The sequence below is a fragment of the Aulonocara stuartgranti genome (assembly GCF_965226115.1).
Source record: "Aulonocara stuartgranti genome assembly, chromosome: 3".
Classification (NCBI taxonomy): Eukaryota; Metazoa; Chordata; class Actinopteri; order Cichliformes; family Cichlidae; genus Aulonocara; species Aulonocara stuartgranti.
In genome coordinates this window covers 55,602,119-55,624,646 of record NC_138941.1, presented here as the reverse complement: position 1 = coordinate 55,624,646, position 22,528 = coordinate 55,602,119, and the positions used below count along the sequence as shown (strand labels likewise).

The window sequence follows — 22,528 nt, the reverse complement described above, 5'->3', positions numbered from 1 at the left end:
TCTGAAATACTCAGAGCAGCCTGTGTAATACCAACAACCAAACCTGTTAAACTTCTTTTCCATCTCTACGTCCATAAATGCGTGGAGCTACTGCTATGTGATTGGCTAATTAAATATTTGCATCGGTGAGCAGTTGTACAGGTTTACCTAATATAATCTTTCATTATCTCGTTTACAAACCCATCAATCTACATCGTGTGTCAAACCCGAGGCCTGCGGGCCACATCTGGCCCAACGTATATTTATATCCGGCCCGCGAGATCATTTCTATATAGATTCAGAGTCGACTGCAGAGGTGCCCATTGTGTCCCAGTCAAACAGTGCTCAGCAGTTATTAGGTAAGATGACGTCTTTCTGTAGTTCATTATTCTAACAAGCAAAAAGTATTAAAGTGATGTTTACGTTGTGTATTTCAGACGGTGAGATGCAGAACCTGCAGGCCACAGGAGAAATGTAGTTTTCTGTAGTTGTTCAGTATCTAGAGGATACGTGTCAAACTCGAGGCCCGTGGGCCACATCCAGCCCAGCGTACATTTATATGCCTGCAAGATCCTTTTTATATAGATTCATTCATTCATATTGTTATTCATGGCTCGGCAAAATGAAGCGCTAATGAGACAAAAGCTACAGATTCAATAATTCAGAGTGTCAATCAAGTCCAGTTTCTGTTCTGTGTCAGGGTCTGGGTCTGCGACCCATCTTTTTGATTTCTTTTTATAGTTTATTCTTCTCTCCCATGATAATGAACATATGTTAAGTTCTGGTGTTGATCATCATTTAGGTTTTAGCTGAGTTTCATCATGGTTTAGATTTTCTTCTATGGCCTTGTCTGTTCTTGTTCACAGCATTATGCGGTCTGTCTTTTACTTTCAGTATGCTTGTGTTTAAGTCTCCCTTGTTGGTTCGTCAAGCTTGCTGTGTGTGTGCGTGTTTAGTGTCACTTTCCCTGTGGTGTCTGCTGTTTCCTCATGTGTTTCCACTTTCCCTAATCTCCTTTGTGTGTATTTAGTCTGTGTGCCTTCTTTCTTTGTCGGATCGTCTGTGTTACCTCCTTCCATGTAGTCATAGTTCTCATACAGAAAGTAGAAGAGCTAGTGTTAGGGTTAACTGTAACGGTAACCCAGATATTGGCAAATGTGAGCTTGAGTAGAAATACGGTCGGGTTTGTGAGATGACCACTGATTTAAGAACACAGTCGTGTGAAAGAAGCAAATACTTTATAGCATACTGTCTTGCTGTGGATAAAAGTACAGACATGATGGACATTACACAGCTGGCCATCTTCATCCATGAACTGAACTCCAATATGCCCGTTTCAGAGGAAATATTGGACATTAAATCGATGCAACGACAGGAAAAGACATGTTTGAAAACTTATGACGGTTATTAGAAGTTATTCTTTATTCTAAGTGTATTTATTCTGAAACAATATTCCTGTCTGTTTTTATTCATATTTATGTTCAAAAAACATTGTTTTAGTGTTTTCAATAAATGCTTACCCTGTTTGGCCCTCAACCTAAAGTGTGCTTTGAGTTTTGGCCCCCTGTACAATTAAGTTTGACACCTCTGATCTAGAGCAGCTGCATCCTTCACAGCCTTTGTGATACGGACTCTCCCTGGTGACCAGAAACAAGAGTCCTTCACCAGTCCTGTAAACCAATTGCAAATAATTTTGGATCCACCTCCACCCGAAAATCAACAACTGCAAAGCATAGCATACTGGGGGGCAAGCAAAAAGAAGTCAACTAGTACTGCATTGTCAGTGGCACATATTCAGACTTCAGTGGCAAAAGCACCATTTTCCATTTTAATTCATCAACTAATACAACATGCATGTGTTTAGACAGATTTGAAAGAAACAACAAGGCATGTTTAGTCCAGCGGGAAGCTGAAAGGGCATTACAGTTTTCAAAGACCTGACACGGTGCTTTGACAACTTGGACCCAACTGGACCCTTAGATTAAAAGTCTGATGCTCTAGCGACTGAGCTATCCAGGCTCAATAATAGCGTATTAATGTAATAGTCTGAGTCTGCAATGTATAAGCAGCCATAGTCAGCCAAGTCATAATGAAAGCAACAAACAACTCGTGTTTTGATGAAACTGCAAACCCTCCTAGTCAATAATCACATAAGCTGTACATGCAGGAAGCAAAGACTGATAAAGGAGCAGGCACAACATTCAGACAAATCCAAGACATAATGAAATGAACCACAATAACTGTGTGTGCATAAATCAGGTGTCAGTGAACACGTAACGATCACAGATCTTTAGAACCACAGCCAGATAACATTTTTCCCCCAAATAAATGTGTAGATTTTAGCTAAATATATATTATAGAATCAACACCATGGGCATTTCAGATGTCACACAGGTGGTTGGTTGTTACACTCTGGAAATGTGAGTGTTATGGACCCTCTGTGTGTGCGTGGGGTTAAAACGATGCCACCTTAAAATGAAACTGAGAATAATTAACACGAAAATGTTGTATCGAAAGGGGAAAAAATGAAACTGAAAAAAAGGTGAATTGAAACCGTAAATGTGCGAATAAATTTTTGTTTTCTATTATTTACTAAGTTTTGAAACCTACATCTTTGTGTTTTTTTACTTACATCTTATTTTTCCAATTTCAGTTTGCTGGCAATGTTGCTGTACGAATGAGTATTACGGCCACATTAAGAGAAACTATTATAGATAACATTGAAAATAAAGTTTCAATTTTGAGATTAAAATCGTAATTCAATTGAGAAAAAAGTCCAGATGTGGAGATTACAGTTGTTTCAAGACAAACTGCAACAGTTGCTGTACCCTCTGAGTTAATGTAATTGTGCTTCCGTTTAGTCTCCATGCAGGAAATGATTTCTCTTTTAGCACACAAACACAGTGTGGTGATCAGCAATAGGTGAAAAGATGGTGTGGAAAGCTGCATCTCATCAAAAAAAACACACCAAATGAAATCGAGGGTTACAGCATGAGGAAGGAAGTAATGAAGTACAAATACTTTGTTACTGTAATGATGTCACCGTTCACTGAGGACTCACGCGCAGGACTCTTCACTTTGAGGAGAAATAGTTTATTACACCAGGTATGTGTACAGACAGTGCAGGGAATTGTGCTATATACAAGTGTGACGGGGTCCAGGCTCCAGGAAATCCAAGGTGGGGAGGACAGGGAAAGCTTCTCTTTGCTCACTCACTGCTCGCTATAGCCACTCTCCAATCATTCAAAACTAAGGATCTGCTCCGGGAAAACAGGGCCACGTCCAGAGGAACTAAACACAGAGTGTACACATTAGAATGAAGGCACAGAAATAGCAAGAGTCTAATGCTAAGAGACCTTTAGGAGACCTTCATTACTTTAGGTTTAACACCTTTAAGGGGAGTTATTATTTTGTCACTGCGAGCCTCAAATCAAACTGCTTTGAGATTAAACAGTAACACATGGAATTCATTCCTGTTGGTGTATTAATCACCAGCAATATCACAGAAAAAGAAATAAAAGTGGCAAAACTATGTGTCATAGTCAGGGCTTAAAGTGTTTCCTTTTTCTTGCTTTTGGCCCAACGACTGATTGTAAAGCTCACATGTAAGTCTTCATGTTTTTAAATCACATATTGGTTCTGTACATGTGACATTATGTTTTTTCATATCCTGAAACGTGCTGCTAAACAAACTGAGGCACTGTGCTATTTAAAGGTTGCAGGTTAGTGCAGGATAAACAGGTTAGTTTGCTGCAGAACAGTGTGTGACTGCTGCACAGTGGCTGTGGTTTGCTCAGAGTTTGGTTACATCAAGTGTAGCAGAGATGAATTTGAAGTTAAGATTCACTGAATTTCACCTTCATACCAGCTGAATAGTGTCTAATAAAAAGAGCATAAACAGTTTACTGTCAGTGTAGAGGATGGAAATCAGTTCAACTCATAAAACATCTGCTGACATCTGGTTGAATTCACTTGTGTAAATCCACAAAGAGCAGCAGGTCAGCTGATCACAGCCTGTACATTCAGAAAATCTACTGGAGCTCTCAGCAGTAATTATACTGAGTCGTGAATGTTTTCCCCACACTGAGCTGTTGCAACTGATTTTAGGGTTCCTCCACCTGCTGAATCCACTTTAACCCCTGACTGCTCATTTTCCTGTTTAGAGACAAAGTCACCTTCTACTATGTAGGCAACAAAAAATAGAGCCTTTTTCCTAGTGTAAGTCCAGAAACTCACCTCAGACATGTTGTTCTTTTCCTCACTCCACCGCAATCCTGGAGAAACGCCCCTCTCTGTAGCTTTGCTTCAGCATTTAATAGTGAGTGAGTCCTGCTCCCGTGTCATTCCCTCCATGTCTCGCCTCGACCTTCATGATCCCTGCTATAAATCAAGTTTTCATTCAAATCAAACAAACATGTACTGAGTCAGCTTTTGGCTCCAACCTCTTTACACCGGCTGCTTGGCCTTGACAGCACAAGGTCCTGGACCACGTTTACACGTCTTCATAAGTTAACAGATGTGAAGTATTTTCACATATGGTCCTTAAAGCTTCTGTTAAAACGTTCCACAAAACTTGGTTTAATCAATGTGTGATGTTAAACTGAACCTTCAGCTGATGGAAATGTTTATTATTAAACTCCTCGCCTTCATCTATTTGAAGTTTAACAGGTACACGTCCTTCACTCAGAACATCCTGAAAAGCAGATGCAAAAGATGCTGCTGCCTTGGTTTGAAGACACCTGCATGCATACTTGGAAAATCCATCTGTACATGTCAGTAAGTGTCTCACATTATCATTATCTGCTCAATATTCACCCATATCAGCCAAATCAGCCTCAAACTGTTTGTCAGTTCCACTAATCAAAACTCTGTTTCTGGGGAAAAGTCTTCTTGCTGGTTAATAACAAAGAAATAAACTGTTGGTAGATCCACTTTTTACAACGAATCATCCATCAATAAAAATCTAACTCAGTTCCAAAACAACAAATTCAACATTCATATAAAAAATCCAGCCCAGCAGGGATCAAACATCTGATCAAACACCAGGGTTGGACACAGACTTTCTAATCTGACATCACAAAGTTATTCTGAAGCTGTAAATCTAATTAAAAACTCCCCAAAACTACTAAGAGAAAACCCTTAAAAGGTTCAATGATAGAAGAAAAATCCTTTACATGTAAAATCAACAGAGGTTCCTGATAAACAGACTAATAAATGAAGAATAACTGAACAGTTTCTGAGCCATGAGTAAAATTTCAGTGAGTATGAATCATCTCCAGGAAGTAAAAAGGGTTGGAGCTCAGCATCAGTCAGAAGAGGAAGATGAGGTGATGAAGAAGAGAGCGTTCAGTGGAAAAAGGCCAGTGAGTTCATGTAAATGCTGCTTCTGCTGTAAGAAACAGACCTAAAAGTGAACAAATGCTTCATGATTCTCATTTCTATCCATCATCTTGAACACTGACTATAAATGTGTTCACATCATTATTGTGTGATTTGGCTTCTTCACGTGTCTCCTTCAGTGCAAATAAAGGACTGTTAGAGTGTGTGCTGTGTGTTTGTCTGAAGCATGACAATCCTTTCCAACAAGTATTTCCAGCTGTTTGTCTCCACTCTGCACTTTAGTCTTTCTTCCTGTCATGTCTGTGTTTGTCCACCAGGTGTCTCCCTCAGCTCATTTTCTCCAAATCAGAAGCTTCAGATTTGTGGAGACGCTCTGCCTGCCAGACACAGCTCAGGGCAAAGAAACATGTCTATCCTCCACAACATACAGGCCTGTGTTATTTAGTTCAACAGTCCCCAACCTTTTTGTGTGTCACCGACTGGCTATTAAGGTGTTGTTGATAAATACAACAAAATAAAACCAGTATCGGTACAAAAAAATGTTTTCTTCTCTTGCTGCCTGGTCTGTCTGGGGCCCGGGGGTTGGGGAACACTGATTTGGTTTTTTATATTTAAATGTATAAATAAGTGAGTGTGATCAAGCTTTTCATCTCAAAAAGACATTAAATGTCATCACTGTAGATACAATAATAATAATGATGATAATATAATATCAAAAACCTCAAGGATTTAATTTTTTGTTTCATTTTAAAAGTTCAAAGCTCAAAGACATTAAGTTTACAGTCATATATGATCAAGAAAATCAACAATCTTCACATTTCAGAAACTGGAACCAGCTTTAAATGTGACTAAAATAATGATAAAACAATCAATTCTCTAATCATTGACTAACTGATGAATCACTGCAGCTCCAATATATTGTTGCATTTGACAACCCACTACAGCAACTACAGAATAAAACCACTAACCAGACTGATGACAGATTTCAAACATGCTGAATATGAAGAGTAGTATCATTTAAACTCACATGATTATCAGCCATAAGAACAAATTCAGATTTATATTGATGTAAGGTATATAAATGTAAGTACAGTTTGAATCAGTGCAACATTATTTTCACACATCAATGGACCACTGAACTTCTCAGCTTCTATTCAATTCAATTCAATTTTATTTATATAGCGCCAAATCACAACATAAGTCGCCTCAAGGCGCTTCATAGATACAGAGAAAAAAACCCAACAATCATATGACCCCCTATGAGCAAGCACTTTGGCAACAGTGGGAAGGAAAAACTCCCTTTTAACAGGAAGAAACCTCTGGCAGAACCAGGCTCAGGGAGGGGCGGCCATCTGCTGCGACCGGTTGGGGTGAGAGAAGGAAGACAGGATAAAAGACATGCTGTGGAAGAGAGACAGAGGTTAATAACAGATATGATTCAATGCAGAGAGGTCTATTAATACATAGTGAGCGAGAAAGGTGACTGGAAAGGAAAAACTCAATGCATCATGGGAATCCCCCGGCAGCCTACGTCTATTGCAGCTTAACTAAGGGAGGATTCAGGGTCACCTGGTCCAGCCCTAACTATATGCTTTAGCAAAAAGGAAAGTTTTAAGCCTAATCTTAAAAGTAGAGATAGTGTCTGTCTCCCAAATCCAAACTGGAAGCTGGTTCCACAGAAGAGGGGCCTGAAAACTGAAGGCTCTCCCTCCCATTCTACTTTTAAATACTCTAGGAACAACAAGTAGGCCTGCAGAGCGAGAGCGAAGTGCTCTAATAGGGTGATATGGTACTACAAGGTCATTGAGATAAAATGTAAAGCCTCATTTAGAAACTACACAAGTACATATAATGGTCAGGGATCAACATGAACCTGTCTTCTCTATTTGACTTTAATCAACTCTACAGTGGCTCCATAATCTAAAAGCCAAAGTCCAGCATAGAGCGGCTGAGTGAATGTGGTCTGGACTCTGTGGAGGAGAGTCATGGTTTCAGAGACGCTGTAGAAAGACAGAATACCTGCTCTGTGATCCAGGTACACTCCTACTCTGGAGGACCGAGGACCTGAGAGGTCAGTTTGGACATCGTTGTGCCAAAATTGAAAATAATTTGTGTCACAATATAATGCCCAAGATTTCTCTTTATATCCAAATCCACAGTTATCTGAGCTCCCTGCTCTGCTGATATTCTTGTATGCGACTGCTACTAAAACTCCTCCCCCTCTCCACTCCACCTCCCAGTAACAACGTCCAGTCAGACTCTCTCTACTCAGGACCTGAGAATAATCAGTGAATCTGTCTGGATGATCAGAATAAGACTGTTGTTCTTCCATTCTTGTTACTTTTCTGTTCCCCTCAGATAATAACAGATGTGTGTTTGCTGTGTTTGGATCCAGTGTGATTTCACGTGAATATTTTAAGAATCCAGCTCTGGTCTTTGGCTCTGCTGGTGACAGTAAAACATCCTCTTCAGTGACTGTCAGTGAGATGTTTGTCCATTCTTCTCTCAGAATGTCCTGTAGTTTATCTCTGTTCTCTGACACAGCTGCTGTCACATCCTCAAAGTAGCTCAGAGGACGAATATTGATGCTGGATGAGTGTGTAGACTCACTGAGTGCTGACAGTGAGGGGTAGTTGTGTAGAAACTGGTTGTGATCCTCTGTGTGTGAGAGCTGCTCCAGCTCGCCGTCTTTCCTCTTCAGCTCAGCGATCTCCTGCTCCAGCTTCTCCTGAAGCTCTTTGACTCGACTCACTTCAGTTTCCTGCTGGGATCTGACCTGCTGCTTCACATCAGAGCTTCTTTTCTGGAGGAGACGGATCAGCTCAGTGAACATCTTCTCACTGTCCTCCACTGCTTTATCAGCAGAGCCATTGATGGCCTCCACCTCCTGTTGAAGCAGCTTCACATCTTTCTCTCGCTCCTGGATTCTCTGCTGGATGTTTAGTCGTCTCACCTCGAGCTCCTTCTGCTTCTCAGTCCTTTCTGCTGCAGCTGGGACTGTTTCATGGCCTTTATGTTCATCCATCGTGCAGAGATAACAGATACTCTGCTGATCAGTACGACAGAAAATCTTCATCACCTCATCATGACGAGAGCAGATGTTCTCCTGGAGCTTCTTGGAGGGGGCCACCAGCTTGTGTTTCTTTAATGGAGCCACATCATAGTGAGGTTGGAGGTGTTTCTCACAGTAAGAGGCTGGACAAGATAAACAGGACTTGATGGCTTTCAGCTTCCTCCCAGTGCAGACATCACAGGCCACATCTTCAGGTCCAGCATAGCAGTGATCAGCTGGAGCAGCTTGGAGTCCAGTCTTCTTCAGCTGCTCCACTAAAGCTGCTAACATGGTGTTTTTCTCCAGGACAGGCCTCGGTATAAAAGTCTTCCTGCACTGAGGGCAGCTGTGGATTCCCTTCCTGTCCTCTTCATCCCAGAAACCTTTAATACAGTTCCTGCAGTAGCTGTGTCCACAGGTTGTAGTCACCGGATCCTTCAGTAGATCCAAACAGATGGAACAAGAGAAGGTTTCTTGGTCCAGCTGAACTCCTTTCTGCGCCATTTCTCCTCTCAGTGTCAGTGACTGTGGGAGTTTCTGTTCTGTAGAAGTGAAACTAGTCTGAGCGCTGATCTGAACAACATGTGTTTCTGTAGGAAATGGAGCCTCTGAGCACTTACACAACACCGCATGTTGATTTCATTCATCTTGAAAACTGCAGATCTGTGAGGAAGGCAAAGAGGAAACTTGTACGGAGAGGAAGTGCCTTATTTCATCAAGAATCTGAAGTAGTTTTCAGGTTTTGACACATTCTATACAAATTTTAAGATTTCTCTTCATGTGCAAGGTTAATCTTGAGATCTCTTTGTTTTCAAAGTTACAGCAAGTGGGTTTAGATTAACTTACAAAAAATGTCACTGACACTTTGGCAGCTTCAGTTTTCAAGAGAAAAGAGAGAAAAAAAAGAACCATCTTACATTTGTTCACGGCTTACAACGCTAATGTTGCATTCAGGAACCACAGCATGAACAGTAGAAAAGAGTTTCAAGCTGTACATCAAAATTTCTCTGAATCAAAATGTAAACATTACAGAGTGATCAGAAGTCAGACTACATTAGTGCATTTTGTTTTTGTATATGACAATTCTTCTCAAAAACTGTTAACTCATAAGCTGAGTGACTGTCACGATCCTGGGTCTTTTGACCCAGCGTTTTGGGTTTTAGTTTATTTTGATGTTTATGGTTTAGGTTTAAGTTCACTGCGTTTTCTAAGTTCATTTATTTATTAGTTTCCCCTTGTGTTTTCAACCCCGGTGTTAAGTCTCCCTTGTCCTTTATGTGTTTCATGTCTGCATGTCTGTTGTTGTCAAATTCATGTTGTCATGTCTGCGTTTCATTATGTTTCCTGTTTTATTTTGAAAGAGGTCCTGTGTTCGTTGTGTTCAGTTTTACACTTCCCCTGTGACATTATGTTCATTTGTTTCAGCTGTTCCCCCATGTATTGCCACTTCTCACTTCATGTGTGTATTTAAGCCTGCAATAAAGCAGTGTTTTTGAGTTCACGTTTGTGTTCACAGGCATGTCAGGGGGTTGGGTCTGCGACCCAGAATTTTCAATTGATTTTGATTTCTTATGTTACATTGATATAATGTGAGGTTCTTGTGTCATTATTAGTTAGGGTCCAGGTCAGTTTTAGTTTAGTTAATTTTATCATCCGTGCTCCCTGGACTATATGTCATGTTTCCTGTCCACTCTGTCATGTGTTTCATGTCTGCGTGTTCCATGTTGTCAAGCTTGTGTTATCACATCTGTCTCTCCTGTCTCCTGTTTCATTTTGAAAGGTCTGGTATTTCCATGTTCAGTGTGTTTAGTTTTACTTTTCCCTGTAGCATCATGATCATTTGTGTCAGGTGTGTCTCCCCAGCTGTTTCCACTTCCCTCATTACCCTTCTGTGTATTCAAGTCCTGTCTTCCACTTTTCATCCTCATGCCAGGGGTTCTCTTCATCAAAGAAATGAAAACTTATACCTATTAATAGGTTAATTTATTCCTATTAACAAAATGTCATTCACTTCCTCCTCACCTCAAGCCTCATTTCCTGAACTGATGTCAGAGCTCTAGCACATGCAAATCCCAACAATACCATTTGGTTATAGGCTAACATAATCTTAGCTAAGGCTTGAGTGTCTCACTTTCCTTCTGATAAACAGTTTGATTACATCATCACATCAATTGAAAGTTTATTCACTGATCATCAGAGCACAATGTGAGATTCTCTGTAAAGAAACAGTCACTAACACTGGCGAACAGCAAGTAATAGAGGCTGACAGCAGCAGCGCTTACCAACAGAAAATCTTGACTTGGCTGTCATCGGCCAGACGTGACCTTTACTGACTCATCAACTCATATCAGACTCCTTTCTTAGAGCTTTACAGCTTCTTACTGACTAAATAAAAGTGGGCAGTTCTCACACAGCATTGACAGCTGAGGTAAACGGTGGCGTGACAGCCTTCCACAGATAGGGTGAAAACTCCAGGGCAGATCCCAATTTACTCCAAATAACAGCAGATATACACTGGGCAGCCAATTTGGTAAACAGTCTACATCTAAATTGTTTTCAATCTCTCTTGGTTGACAAAAAAAATTATATGTCATATAGCATAACTGCATAATCCTGGCTAGAATTATGCAGCTGATTTGCTGGGGTACAAACAGATATCAGTTGACTGAAATCTGCAGTCTATAGACGTTTTGCCAATAAACACCTCCCAATTCTTAAAAGTTAAACCTACTGGTGACCGTAACAGGCCATTATAGCTGGAGTGCTAGTAATATACCAGCAGGAGAATGAAAAATGGAAAAATAAAATGTAAAACGTAATAAATGGATCCTGGGACCAAAGGACCAACAGCATGGTTGCCTCACAAGGGACTTGCCTGCTGGCTGGGCCTTTCTATGTGCAGTTCACACAGAAACAATAGCTTGTTTTGTCATTTTATAAAGTTCTTTTTTGCTTTTTTAAATTACATTTTGTATAGCTCAGTGTACATGTGTGTCATAACACATCTCATCATAATCAGTCAAACCTAATAAAAGTTACCACTTGATGCCTTTGGAATGAGCATATTTATTTGTATAGTTATTGTAGCATACTTAATTAAGCTATGTAAAAATTTACCTTCATTCTATCATGCTACCTGGGGACTGCTCCATCATTCTCTCTCTTTCTGGAGCCCACAGCCAATGGCTGTCTGTTTTTGTTAAAGGTATCCAGGCCCGTCATGTTTTGCATTTGGTGTTGACCCTTCAGATTTTCTTCTCTTCTTCGCCGCTAAGTTTTAACACAATTATGATGACCTGGACCAGCTTGACACTTTGATAACATGATGGACACTGGACATGTTGAAATCTACAGGGTGGGCCATTTATATGGATACACCGTAATAACATGGGGATGGTTGGTGATATTAAAGTCCTGTTTGTGGCACATTAGTATATGTGAGGGGGCAAACTCCTCAAGATGGGTGGTGACCATGGTGGCCATTTAGAAGTCAGCCATCTTGGATACAACTTTTGTTTTTCAATAGGAAGAGGGCCATGTGACACATCAAACTTATTGGTAATGTCACAAGAAAAACAATGGTGTGCTTGGTTTCAACGTAACTTTATTCTTTCATGAGTTATTTACAAGTTTCTCTTTGTTCACAGCCATTGACATGTCGAAGAGGTTAACACATGAGGAGCGGATCAAAATTGTGTTGATATCAGATGAACGCAGTAACTGGGTCATTGCAGCAGATTTCAATGCAAGACACCCTACGAGACCACCCATTTCCCATGCTCCAACTGCTTGCTAAGTTTCGTGAAACTGGTTCAGTGTTGGATTTGCCAAAATGTGGACGCAAGAAAACTGTCACTAATGAAGAAACATCAGTGGCTGTCCTAGCTTCATTCAGCAAGAGCCCACAGCGTAGCACTTGCCGCATGTCACTGGTGAGTGGCATTAGTCAAACATCCCTTTGGCAGATATTAGCTACTCACAAATGGCACCCTTACAAACTCCAGCTACTGCAGCATCTCAACGAGGATGACCCAGATCAGCGCACAGAATTTGCAGAATGGGCAAAACAAAAATTGGAACCAGACCCTCAGTTCATGCAGAAGATTTTGTTCAGTGATGAGGTAAACTTTTATGTGAATGGTGAAGTTAACAAACAAAACCACCGCTATTGGTCTGACACTAACCCACATTGGATGGATCCCTCCAAGACTGTTGGAACAACAAAAGTGATGGTTTGGTGTGGTATATGGGGTACAACGATAGTGGGTCCATTCTTCATCAATGGAAACCTCAAGGCCACTGTATATTTGAAATTGCTACATGATGATGTGTTTCCCTCTTTATGCACTGAAGCTGGCACGTTCCCCGAGTTTTTCCAGCAAGATGGTGCACCACCACATTATGGGTGCCAGGTCCGAGCATTCCTAGATGAACAGTTTCCTGGAAAGTGGATTGGTCGTCGTGGGCCAGTTGAATGGCCCCCAAGGTCTCCCGATCGGACCCCCTTAGACTTTTATCTTTGGGGTCATCTGAAGGCAATTGTCTATGGTGTGAAGATACGAGATGTGCAGCACCTGAAACTACGGATACTGGATGGCTATCAGTGTGTGAAGAGTGGGAGAAGAGGGTTGCATTGACAATCCAACACAATGGGCAGAACATTGAACACATTTTATAAGTGGTCAGAAACTTGTAAATAACTCATGAAAGAATAAAGTTACGTTGAAACCAAGCACACCATTGTTTTTCTTGTGACATTACCAATAAGTTTGATGTGTCACATGGCCCTCTTCCTATTGAAAAAACAAAAGTTGTATCCAAGATGGCAGACTTCTAAATGGCCAACATGGTCACCACCCATCTTGAGGAGTTTGCCCCCTCACATATACTAATGTGCCACAAACAGGACTTTAATATCACCAACCATTCCCATGTTATTAGAATGTATCCATATAAATGGCCCACCCTGTACAAAGGGTCAAAGTTTAGCTTGCAAACCAAACCTCTGTACACATGTTAACCATGCAGTTCTCACTCATTTAGCAGTAACAATGTTCTATGTCCTCAAATGAAACATTTGGGAAGTGTAGTTTAAAGAAAGTGTTTTGTTTAATCTAAAACATTGTAAAAATATTGTAAATCACTCATATGGCCAACAAGACAGAAAAGGGTGTTCATAATAGAGTGTTCATGATGAGTTTTCATAAATCTTTGTTTCATTTTCTCGTGGACGTCCACCTAAGACTCCCCCTGTTGGCCATTAAAAACAAAGCAGATCTACGGCATTCACTTCGTAGAACTCCAAGTAACGTCCATCTTTTACATGCAGCCTGTCATTAAAATGACATTTTATTACTACAGCATCCTGAGTACATTTTCTCCCTTTTAAAATTCATTTTTCAACAGAACAATATTAACAGTTCCAACACGAGCAATGACAAAGAAAAAAAAACAATTACACAATTGGTGACTCCCTACTTATAAGAGTAACCTTAAGTTTTTTCTTGTATTTGAATACCACAGTAAACAATCTATATTAATGGGGACTTTTTGATCAGAATCAGAATCGCGTTCACTGGCCATGTATATGCACACACACACACACATACAAGGAATTTGGTTCCAGTAGATGGTGACTGTCAAGCACAGCAGTGTAAATAAATCTCAACAATGTAAGAGCAACACAATCCCCCCCCCCCAAAAAAAACCACACGTGTATGGATATATGCATGTACACATGCATACACAAAGCTGTGTAAACCAACCATAAATAATACATAAAATACAGGATGACAGAAGTGAAACAAAGTGAAATGAATACCACAGAATGCACATAAGGTGCAGTTGCACTCTGGCAGTGGGAGCAGTGTGACAATTCAACTGTTCAGGAGGGAGATGGCGAGGGGAAAGAAACTGTTCCTATGTCGGGTGGTCCTGGTCTGCAGGCTTCTGTACCGTCTGCCAGAGGGCAGTAGGTCAAAAAGTCTGTGTCCAGGGTGTGAGGGGTCTGTGATGATTTTCCCTGCCCGTTTCCTGGTTCTTGAGAGGTATAGGTTCTGGATGGAGGGCTAGGGGGTGCCGATGACCTTTTCTGCTGCCCGTACAGTCTGCTGCAGTCTGCGCCTGTCCTGTTTGATGGCTGCTCCATACCAGACTGTGATGGAGGAGCACAGGACAGTAAATGACTGCAGTGTAGAACTGGATCAGCAGCTCCTGTGGAAGACTGTATTTCCTCAGTTGTCTCAGCAAGTACATCCTCTGCTGGGTCTTTTTGAGGATGGAGTTGATGTTGGTCTCCCACTTCAGGTCCTGGGAGATGGTGGTACCCAGGAACTTGAAGATCTCCACAGTCGACACCGGGCTGTCTGATATGGTGAGGGGGAGCAGAGTTGAGGGATGTCTCCTGACGTCCACTGTCATCTCTACAGTCTTAAGCATGTTCAGCTCCAGATTGTGCTGACTGCACCAGAGTACCAGCCGCTCAACTTCCTGCCGGTATGCAGACTCATCACCATCCTGAATGAGGCCAATGACAGTGGTGTCATCTGCAAACTTTGGGAGTTTAACAGCAGAGTTCTTGGAGGTGCAGTCATTGGTGTAGAGGGAGAACAATAGTGGTGAGAGTACACATCCTTGAGGGGCATCAATACTGAGGGACCGAGTTTCAGAGGTGATCTCCCCCAGCCTCACTTGCTGCTTCCTGTCTGTCAGGAAGCTGGTGATCCACTGACAGATAGCTGGTGACACGGTGAGCTGGGAGAGTTTGGAGGAGAAATGTTCAGGCACGATGGTGTTCAAAGCCGAACTAAAGTCCACAAACAGGACCCTGGCATAAGTTCCCAGGTGGTCGAGGTGTTGCAGGATGTAATGCAGCCCCATGTTCACTGCATCATCTACCGACCTGTTTGCCAGGTAGGCAAACTGCAGAGGGTCCAACTGGTGGCCTGTAATGTCCTTCAGATGGGCTAACACCAGTCGTTTGAAGGATTTCATGACCACAGACGTCAAGGCGACAGGTCTGTAGTCATTCAGTCCTGTAATGGTGGGTTTCTTGGGGGACCGGGATGATGGTGGAGTGTTTGAAGGAGGAGGGAATTTCACACAACTCCAGGGATCTTTTGAAGATGCGAGTAAAGATGGGAGCCAGCTGTTCAGCACAGGTTTTGAGGCAGGAGGGTGAAACACCGTCTGGTCCGGGGGCTTTCCTGGACTTCTGTTTCTGAAACAGTCAGCTCACATCCTGAGTGTGTATTCTGAGTTTCAGGGAGAAGGAAAGGGGGGTGAGAGCAGTGATGAAGGTCGTTGAGACAGGATTGGGGAGGGTGATGGTAGTTGTTGAGTCTGGGTTGGGGAGGGTGGTTGTGGTCGTTGAGTCTGGATTGGGGAGGGTGGTGGTGGTCGTTGCATCTGGATTGGGGAGGGTGGTGGTGGTCGTTGATTCTGCATTGGGGAGGGTGGTGGTGGACGTTGATTCTGCATTGGGGAACGTGAGGTGGGAGGGGGGAAGGTGTTGGGGGTCAATGTCTGAAAAAATGTCTCTGGGGAGGGGAGGGTGAGGTGTGGGAGTCTGTCCGTCTCAAACCTGCATTAGAATGTATTCAACTCATTGGCCAGGTCTTTGTTTGCTTCAACAGGGGGTGGGGGACGTCTGTATTTGGTGATTTCCAGCAGGCCCCTCTACACTGACGCAGGGTTGTTGGCTGAGAGCTGTTCTTTCAGCTTCTGGGAGTAGATCCTTTCAGCTGCTTTCACCCCGGTCAGTGTGTTCCTGGCCTGCTTGTACAGGGCCCTGTCACCACTTGTGTAGGCATCCTCCTCGGCCTTACGAAGATGTTGGAGTTGAGGAGAGAACGATGGTTTGTTGAGTATTATGAAGTCACTTTACTACTGTCTACTTAGTTGTAATGCATATATTGACACACATGCTTGCAGTAAATGCTGACAGTGTTGTAAAGAGTGCAGCTGTAGCACACTATACCAGATAAACTATACCATCACATCATTTCAGAAGAACTCAAAGCATCTGCTTCAACATTATATTTGGTCCCAAAACAGCATGCAGTCTTCATGTAGACATAACATGATTAACAAGGTTAAAACCAAAAAAGCCTTCTATTTAAGTTTACTAAACTCGCCAGTAACACCACAGTCAAAAAGAAAAAGTCCGGCATAGAGCGGCTGAGTGAATGTGGCCCGAACTTTGTGGAGGAGAGTCATGGTTTCAGAGACGCTGTAGAAAGACAGAATACCTGCACTGTGATCCAGGTACACTCCTACTCTGGAGGACCGAGGACCTGAGAGGCGAGTTTTGTTTTTGTTGTACAAAAACTGATAACGCTCTGTTTTACAACTTAAAGCCCAGGATTTGTCATTCCATCCAAATCCACTTTCATCTGAGCGCCCTACTCTACTGATATTTTTGTAAGCAACTGCTACATAAATTCCCGCTTTCCCACTCCACTCCACCTCATAGTAACAACGTCCAGTCAAACTCTCTCTACTCAGGACCTGATACCAAAAGGTGAATCTATCTGAATGTTCAGAATGTAATGGTTGTTTTGTTACTGTTACTTTTCTGTTTCCTTCAGACAATAACAGATATCTGTTTGCTGTGTTTGGATCCAGTGTGATGTCACATGAATATTTTAAGAATTCAGGTCTGGTCTTTGGCGCTGGTAGTGACAGTAAAACATCCACTTCAGTGACTGTCAGTGAGATGTTTGTCCATTCCTCTCTCAGAATGTCCTGTAGTTTATCTCTGGTCTCTGACACAGCTGCTGTCACATCCTCAAAGTAGCTCAGAGGACGAATATTGATGCTGGATGAGTGTGTAGACTCACTGAGTGCTGACAGTGAGGGGTAGTTGTGTATAAAATGGTTGTGATCCTCTGTGTATGCGAACTGCTCCAGCTCGCTGTCTTTCCTCTTCAGCTCAGCGATCTCCTGCTCCAGCTTCTCCTGAAGCTCTTTGACTCGACTCACTTCAGTTTCCTGCTGGGATCTGACCTGCTGCTTCACATCAGAGCTTCTTTTCTGGAGGAGACGGATCAGCTCAGTGAACATCTTCTCACTGTCCTCCACTGCTTTATCAGCAGAGCCATTGATGGCCTCCACCTCCTGTTGAAGCAGCTTCACATCTTTCTCTCGCTCCTGGATTCTCTGCTGGATGTTTAGTCGTCTCACCTCGAGCTCCTTCTGCTTCTCAGTCCTTTCTGCTGCAGCTGGGACTGTTTCATGGCCTTTATGTTCATCCATCAAGCAGAGATAACAGATACTCTGCTGATCAGTACGACAGAAAATCTTCATCACCTCATCATGACGAGAGCAGATGTTGTCCTGGAGCTTCTTGGAGGGGGCCACCAGCTTGTGTTTTTCAAAGGCAGGAGACTCCAGATGAAGCTGTATGTGTTTCTCACAGTAGGAGATCAGACACACCAGACAGGACTTGATGGCTTTCAGCTTCCTCCCAGTGCAGACATCACAGGCCACATCTTCAGGTCCAGCATAGCAGTGATCAGCTGGAGCAGCTTGGAGTCCAGTCTTCTTCAGCTGCTCCACTAAATCTGCTAACACAATGTTTTTAACCAGGACAGGCCTCGGTGTGAAAATCTTCCTGCACTGAGGGCAGCTGTGGATTCCCTTCCTGTCCTCTTCATCAAAGTGAGATTTAATACAGTTCATGCAGTAGCTGTGTCCACAGGGAATAGCCACCGGATCCTTCAGTAGATCCAAACAGATGGAACAAGTGATGGTTTCTCGATCCACTTGAACTCCTTGCTGTGCCATTTATCCTCTCAGTGACAGTGGGTGTGTGAGCATTTATTTTGTAGATGGTAACCTAGTTTGAGTTCATAGGTGAAGTGTTTCAGTGGTGAATGAAGCTTGTGAAGTTTTGTGTATCACCACGTTGGTTTCAGTCATCTTCAAACTGCAGATCTAAAGGACAGTGAGAGAAAGAGAAACGTGGGTCATTCTATCACTATGTTGTGTTTGCATCTAATATATCAGTGTTGATGGATGCCAAATGAGGAGGTGAGTGTTTTGTGCTGTGACCTTTAGTGTTGTGGAGAATTTGGCTACTTTAGTTGGAACACTTGTGAGTGTTGTTGGCCAGGTGATGGCAATAACAATGTGGGGTGGTGATTCAGCCTTGTTGTGATCATTGTGTGGCCATAGCTCTCCATTTGTGGTTGGTCACTAGCATGCTTGCTTTACTGAACTTTGGAGATTAAAGTAACTTGTTGTGGTATGTGACCACCTGTGTGGTGGAGACAACAGATCACTTGGTTGTGGTTATTATCTTTTGTGTTAGACTGATATTACCTGAAGTGCTTTAATACTGTGCCTTATATTAATCTCATATTAATCAAAATGCCATATAATCATATATTGTAGTACTAAGTGGACACAGCCCAGAACAATAAAGGCATTAGAATACATGTCCTTCAGTTGTAGACTCCTGCCCACGTTTGCCTGCAGAACAGTAGATAACAGGGAACTATCTTCTAGTGGAAACTTGGTGAAATGCTGTTGTTTAGACTAGAATGGGGTGCCCGGTATTAAAACTGTCAAGTTTCCGTCACCATTTTGAGATCTGCAGCAACGTGTTATGCAGGACGCATCTCCCTTCTAGAAGTGATTGTGTAAGAGAATAGTGTGAAATGGTCTACTGAGCAGTGTGTGTGTGTTGTCTTCCATTGGATGAGGAATCAGAAGAATGCAGTGAAGTGTTTATATTTAACAGCTGATACTTTTGTTTTGTGTTGTAGCAGGTCAAGTAATCATTTTGGGTTTGACTGTTGTCCTCCTTTGTGTTGGGTCATATTAGTTTTTGTACGTTCAGTGTGGCAACTTCAAATCCTCATGCAGGGGCATCCATGCTTAAAGATGCGAACTATAGTAATGTGAACGCTGAGCTTCTGCTAGCTTTTACTTTTCTTTCAGGTTTGGGGATCAATGACCAGAAAGCTTCAGAGTGGGTTTTAATTTATTTTAGGGGTCCTAGAAGAACCTTTTTGAGGGAGGTGGTGTAACACCCATCTGCAACCCTAATCTCCTCAGTGTGTTCAGCTGGTGCTAACTGGCCCCACCTAGTCAGGTGTTGATAAAAGCATACCTGAGACAGGCTTTCCAGAAGGCTCACTAGTCTTTGCTTTGGTGGCTCAGCAGTTTTAGCCAACCAACTATGCCATTTTAAGATAAAACCTCTTATTACTAAGACTCTGGTATTTGTCTCCTTTTTTTATGTTGCGACTTTTGAGTCATAGCAGCCATACTTGTCTGAAAACCCTTTAGAAAATTGGTCATTAGTTTATTTAAATTGATAATACTACTTTTCCCCAAATCTGGTTGAAAGGGGCATGCCCTGGAGCCGGGAGAAGGGATCATCTGCAAAAACCTGAAGACATGCTTTAAGACTTGAGACTAAAACAAAACAAGCCACATTTGCCAGCCCTATTGTGGACCCAGGAGTAGGGATGGGTACCGGTATCGTTCTGACATAAACGGTAGTAACCAGACCGAAAAGCAGCGCACATTTCTGTGCTTTATTTCGGTGCTTTTTTTCCCCTGAGATGTCATACACTTTGGATTCTAGCCAATCATTTTACCTTTGCAAGCGTAGTAGGCGGGCCCAGGTACGTACGTTCTTTTAGAGCAGAGCTACAGATTAAAAATGCCCAAGGGGAAGCGGTTAAAGTCTGGCTGTACTTCACAGCAAAAGATGCAAACTCAGCAGCCTGCAACAAGTGCTTTAAGGTGATACTGTGCAAAGGAGGCAACTCCTCGAATCTGATGAAACACCTGGCAACGTATAGCATTTTGTTAAAAGCCGAGAAATGCGCCATATTTGATAGCTTGCTGCAAGACCTCACACCGAGCACATCTACTGCAGGTGTGATATAAGATTTTTTAGTTTGTGTTATGTTTATTTGTAGCTTCATTTAAAGGAAGAAGAGCTTGTGAATTGGAACCAACACAGGAAGAGAGATTGAAGCCATATGTGTAGAGGAATGCGGTGACATACGACACTTCCTCCTGTTTTAACAGACAAGCTGTCGCTCGCTCTCTCTCTCTCTCTCTCTCTCTCTCTCTCTCTCTCTCTCCTTTTATGGGAATGTCTGAATTTCTATACATACCAAGTTATCTCCTGTTTCAGCTGACAAGCGAACAGTCTCTCCTTTTATGGAAATGTTTTATATTCTGAACATGCCACTCCTACTTCCTTGAAAACTTGCTTAAAGTATAAATAAAGAAAGCTCTGAAAGCCCTGGGCAGTCTTTCCTCTGTGTCACATCTGTCCTGCACACATTGCTGCAGGATGGATCAGGCGATGAGGGGGGGGGGGGGGGGGGGGGGATCGTCCATGTGTGCATGAAAAAGATATCCTGAGTTTGAGTTTCTTTGCCTTCTAATAATTTTCTCTTCACATTTTCTGTTACCTGTTATCGGACCCAGAGTTTGCAACATCCCCCAAAAACCCGAAGAGGAGAGTCCTGGCCCCTAGCCCTGCCAGTGTAGCAGAAGTGATGACGGATGATGATGGCAGCAGCAGCCGTTCTTCTCTGGGCGAGTAGCTTAATGTTGTCCGTGTGTAATTTACGTTGAGTAGGCTAACCACATTATTACATTAATGCATGCAAGGTGAACTAGCAAACACCGGCGTAGTTACATGAGGCTGTCTTCTTGTTTGATGGCAGATGCTCCCTTGTTACATAACATTGTTATCTTTTTACAATGTTTATCTTTTTACAAAAAAAACCAGCTGAACATGAGAGGTTTTTGGACAAAGTCTGTGTTCTCCATTCTTTAAGCACCGGTTCGAGCACAGTTTAAGCACCGGCACCATTTCAAATGTACCGGTTTGGTACTGGTATCGGATAAAACCTAAACGATACCCATCCCTACCTCGGAGGTGCTGTAGAAGTGTGGTGCAATGTGGATCAGATAGCATTTAGAGGTGAATGCCCTGGTGGGTCCATTCTTGGTATCAAGTAAGTTTGAAGCCTGCAAATAGAGGAGGGGGTTGCTTCCCTGCTTCTCTGTGTGTCAGGAAATAGATCTTGACTTGTTTGTGTATTTGTGCAGAAAGACAATTCAGAGTTCATCACCCTCTGGAAGTCAATGGGTGGGGTGCTGGAAAGTGTCTGCGGTGAGGCATGGTCAGTGGTGCCGTGCGGACGCACCTGCATGGCATCCGCAATCACACCAGTCTGTTAAAACACGGGGAGTCAGGGGTTGGTAAAGGATTGTGGTGTGATGTATGTGCGGCTGCCAGCAGAGAGCTGGTCCTGCTGTGCCTTATTCACGCCATAGTATCCCATCTGAGGACTTCAGTGTTCTGCTTGGGGACCACAACACTCCCATGGGCAATGATGGTAAAACCTGGGGGCAATAGCTAGAAGAACCAGAATGCCCAGTGTGGAATTAAGTAGGGCTGCACGATTTTGCATAAAATGAGAATCACGATTTTTTGGCTTAGAATTGAGATCACGATTCTCTCACGATTTTCTTTTCCAGTATAAATATTTATTGCACTTATTACAGTGGGGCAAAAAAGTATTTAGTCAGCCACCGATTGTGCAAGTTCCCCCACCTAAAATGATGACAGAGGTCAGTAATTTGCACCAGAGGTACACTTCAGCTGTGAGAGACAGAATGTGAAAAAAAAAAAAAAAAAAAAAATCCATGAATCCACATGGTAGGATTTGTAAAGAATTTATTGGTAAATCAGGGTGGAAAATAAGTATTTGGTCAATAACAAAAATACAACTCAATACTTTGTAACATAACCTTTGTTGGCAATAACAGAGGTCAAACGTTTACTATAGGTCTTTACCAGGTTTGCACACACAGTAGCTGGTATTTTGGCCCATTCCTCCATGCAGATCTTCTCGAGAGCAGTGATGTTTTGGGGCTGTCGCCGAGCAACACGGACTTTCAACTCCCGCCACAGATTTTCTATGGGGTTGAGGTCTGGAGACTGGCTAGGCCACTCCAGGACTTTCAAATGCTTCTTACGGAGCCACTCCTTTGTTGCCCGGGCGGTGTGTTTTGGATCATTGTCATGTTGGAAGACCCAGCCTCGTTTCATCTTCAAAGTTCTCACTGATGGAAGGAGGTTTTGGCTCAACATCTCACGATACATGGCCCCATTCA

At 42.5% G+C, this 22,528-nt stretch overlaps 1 protein-coding gene and 1 pseudogene across 2 annotated transcripts in view; both read right to left on the bottom strand.

Annotated features, from left to right (window-relative positions):
* The window catches only part of LOC309699741 (tripartite motif-containing protein 16-like), a 141,222-nt pseudogene that overhangs the window by 11,385 nt on the left and 107,309 nt on the right, over nucleotides 1-22,528 (bottom strand). The gene's annotated exons all lie outside the window — the stretch shown is intronic.
* LOC309703129 (uncharacterized protein) lies at nucleotides 6,600-18,249 on the bottom strand. Its single transcript, XM_082527839.1, has 2 exons — nucleotides 16,507-18,249; nucleotides 6,600-8,961 (listed from the first exon to the last, which is right to left on the bottom strand). The coding sequence occupies exons 1-2, from the start codon at nucleotides 18,155-18,157 to the stop codon at nucleotides 7,202-7,204; spliced, it is 3,411 nt and encodes a 1,136-aa protein (XP_082383965.1). The 5' UTR covers nucleotides 18,158-18,249; the 3' UTR covers nucleotides 6,600-7,201.